The 3932-nt window shown below is 32.0% G+C and overlaps 2 protein-coding genes across 2 annotated transcripts in view; one reads left to right on the plus strand and one right to left on the minus strand.

Moving 5' to 3' along the window:
• LOC108906859 overlaps positions 1–3932 on the minus strand; it is a 267026-nt gene that overhangs the window by 228863 nt on the left and 34231 nt on the right. The gene's annotated exons all lie outside the window — the stretch shown is intronic.
• Positions 1–3932, plus strand: part of LOC108906856 (UDP-glucuronosyltransferase 2B16-like) — an 11146-nt gene that overhangs the window by 4794 nt on the left and 2420 nt on the right. Inside the window, exon 2 of the mRNA XM_018710285.2 lies at positions 3068–3287. Coding sequence (XP_018565801.2) covers positions 3068–3287 — 220 coding nt within the window. The remainder of the gene's footprint in view (positions 1–3067; positions 3288–3932) is intronic.

Below are 3932 nucleotides of genomic sequence, written 5' to 3' on the forward strand. Positions count from 1 at the left end.
TTTATCGATTATACGTATAAAAAGGTACCTTTTATAATAAAAACAAAAGTCGTATACGAAATATAGAACAGAATTTCAGAAGTAAAAAAAAATTTTAATATAAAAACGTTTAGTAAATCACTAATTCAATATTAAGCAAATTTATTTAATCATTTCATATATACTTAAAATTGGCCAATCTTTGTAGAATTAAATATTAATATTAGAGAAAATTAATAAGTGTTAAATAAGAAGTTATAAGATAAAGCGTCAGTGTCTTAAGGTATGCAACCAGTATTACATGAAAGTTAATTTAACGATATTATCAATATAACCTCTTAATAAACATTGTGAAAAACTTCAAAATATTGACTAGTGTGTTTAAGAGTTTAAAGTGACAAATTTTGACATATATATAGAACAAAAAAATAATAAATTCATTTATTACTAAACCTTTTGTTTTTATAGCTGTGATTGGTGTGGTTTCTTGCTAAAGCATAGAACCGACTACGGAGATAGAGTCTAGAGCTAGGTAGGGCGAAGATATACAATACACAATACACCATTCCTACCAAATTAATATCACAACAATAAAATTTTATTTTGGCGCTAACATATAATATAGCACACACATATAATCGTAACAATATATATATTTGTAGACCTTTATAGTATAGTCAACATCGAATACTTCGACCACATAAATGAAATTGTATATTTATTCTTCAAATTTAAAAAATACGATAGTATGATTTCTACATTTATTGTCATTACTCTCCGTTTTTTCCTCCATTCGTTAAATTCGGCGAACACTTTTTCGTAATGTTCCCTGGATCTCGCTGGCAATAAATGGAAAATTTCTTGTTGAGCTTCTCCAAAAACAGCCAATTACTTCCTTGCATTTTTGCCAAATTCAGATAGAACAGTTTATTAAATAATTGATAATAAACAACGTACCATAGCAACCTGTAGGTATAACAAAACCTACCACGTTTTATTGAGTACTAGTAAGAAATATTAAGTCGTGCGAATATTTTTTTATTAAATTCCGATAATTCTCCACAAATATGATTACGATGTGATTATGGATAAAACTTTGTATTGCATTCCTGTTTTAATTGTCTTTTATCCACTTAAGAATATTTTACATTTTGTGTCTATTTTTTGCACAAAATTATCGAACACCAAAAAAAAAACACATGTTACATATTTTCACATCATTTGCTCTTGATTAAATTTTGCGGTTTAGTTAGGACAAATTAGAATAGCTTAAGTCGATTTTAATATACTAACGTAGAAAATATTATGTTATTTACAGTCACATACGTATAATTAAGACGTTTGTAAGGAAATATATATTTATTTCGTAGACAGTTTTATCGCGTTAAAAATGTATATTTACAAAAGAATTTCAAACAATTACAGAAGCAGTGAAATCCCTATTTAAATTAAGCATATAAGTATGTTTAACTGTTATCAGATGTTTATCAGTGTAAATATTGTTTCAGATAATACTCCGTTTTGCATCTATTCAGAAATTAGAAGAATTTATTTATTTTACTTTTAAAAAGTCTTGAAATTATAATTTTTTTAAACTTATGTAGTGAGAAACATTAATTTTGGGTGATTACTTTTATGATTTAAATTTAATCTACAGGTGATTCCCATGCTGATATTTTTTTAACTGTGTAGACTCACTAATAAATAAACAAAGGTTGAAGAAATAATTAAATAATATAAATATAAATAAATAATAATGAATAATAACTAAACTATATAGTTTGTAAATTATATATATGGTTTATTATCTATAATAGAATTTCATAGATACAAAAAATTTAGGGGTTGCAACTGCCACTTGAATTTGGGAATGAAATTTTTACGTCGCAAGATGTCATGTCAGAATCCGCAATGGATGTGTCGGGACTTTTTATAAATAATGTGCACAATAATTGAGATACTGAATTTATTCCATTTGGCTGTTCCACACTGTATATTTACAGACTACAGTACCACTAACATCCCTAAGTTTAACAATTTCCACCAGTTTATTATTCTTATAACTATTTTTAATTTGGCCTAACAGTTTTTCATCAAACCATACTTTCTTCTTCTTCTACTTCTACTTGTAGTGATTGGTCCTAATAAGTCCCATAACACTGCGGCCCGATTAGGCCTATTGTGCATCCCACTACTAGTCCTATTCAGCAAGTAGTTTTGTCCTTTTTACAAAGTCCAAAAGCTTCCTTGCTGACACTTCTCTCAGTTCCTTGGGTTTCAAATAGGGTCTCCCAAGGTGCGCCATTCTGCTACGTGCAAATCCCGGGCACTCGCCCAGGATATGCAGAGAAGTTTCATCCGCCGATTCACATCCTCGGCAGACCGGACTGTCTGCAAGCTTTAGCTTATGTAGATGTTTCCTAAAGTGACATTGTCCCGTTATGAGTCCTGTCACTCTTCTGAGCCGGATTCTGTTCAAGCTCAGTAAATCATTCGCTCTTTCCTTCAAAGGATACTCCATGAGCTCCTTAAAATGACTATGTCCAGGCCTTGAATTCCAGTATTTCCTATGTTCTGTCTCAGTCCATTTGCCCAGAGCCCGCCTAACCACACTGGGAGATGTGCCACAGAAGGGCTCCGGGTCAATGAACTCTGTCTCGGATCCCTTCCTAGCAAGTTCATCCGCTTTCTCATTTCCACAAATGCCTTTATGCCCTGGCACCCAACACAGTCTGACTGTATTGTTGGTGGCCAGTTTAGTCAGCATTTGTAAACAATCCCACACCAGTTTTGAACTTATCTTGTGTGCGCCCAAAGCTTTAATTGCAGCTTGACTATCAGAGAATATATATATGAGTTTACGTTTATAACCTCTACGTACATTCTCACAGCATTATCACGAAAATTTCTGCTTGGAATACGGTAGGGAACTCCCCCAAAACCATACTTTACTAAAGAAATATGTGTACACATTTTAAACCTGTCTTTTTATATACCTACAAGATACTTATTTGTTTATTTAAGTTTCTATAGACATATAGAGAAAAGTATCAACTTAGAAGTCTAACAAACTGTTTACATTTTTCAGGAACTACAGGAGTATCTAGATAGTGCTACGAACGGAGTTATCTATTTCAGTTTGGGGTCCATCATTAGCAGTAAACAACTCTCTAACACCACCAAAGAAGTAATTTTGAAAACTTTCTCACAGTTGCCATATCACATATTATGGAAATATGATAAGGAAGTTGTCAACACACCCAGTAATCTCAAAATAATGAAATGGATACCGCAACAGGATCTCCTCAGTAAGTCATTTTTATTTTTGATTTACGAAATTGAAATATTGAATGGGGCTTACTAAGAAACTAAACCCTTCTAAACATTTTAAGACTAGCAATTAGAATGAAATTTTTTTATGTATAGTCTGGTTTTTCGTGTCAACATCTCTTATACGAGTAAAACTGCCGAATCCATCATTTGGCAACAATTGGTTTCTCATTACCTGAACTGAAATTTAAAGAAAAAATATATATGGAGTGGGGGCACCACTAAAAAGAATTTTGTGGTGTGCATTTAGGATGCATCGCTCTTGGTTATATTCAACTTATACCAGAGCTTGTAGAAATTCGAAGAATGCTGGTTTCTGTTTAAATTCTTATTAATTGCCATATTAGCAATGCAATTTTTTAATTGTCCATTGTCTCGCTTCAAATTTATTTACAAAGCACGATAATAACACTCAAAAGATTTACCTTACAACTCACTCATACCAGATAATTTCCTAGATAATTACCATTTTTATACCCTTTATAACGAGCGTTCAAATAAAAACGTGGTCGAAGTTGGCTCTGACACATTGGACGTAGGGAGTAGCTTATAGCGACCAACTTAACCTCATTTCTCAACGAGCTGTATAGCAGCTGTCAGTTTCAATAACGTTAATGACTATA

This window comes from Anoplophora glabripennis, unplaced genomic scaffold, assembly GCF_000390285.2.
Source record: "Anoplophora glabripennis isolate ALB-LARVAE unplaced genomic scaffold, Agla_2.0 scaffold260, whole genome shotgun sequence".
Lineage (NCBI taxonomy): Eukaryota > Metazoa > Arthropoda > Insecta > Coleoptera > Cerambycidae > Anoplophora > Anoplophora glabripennis.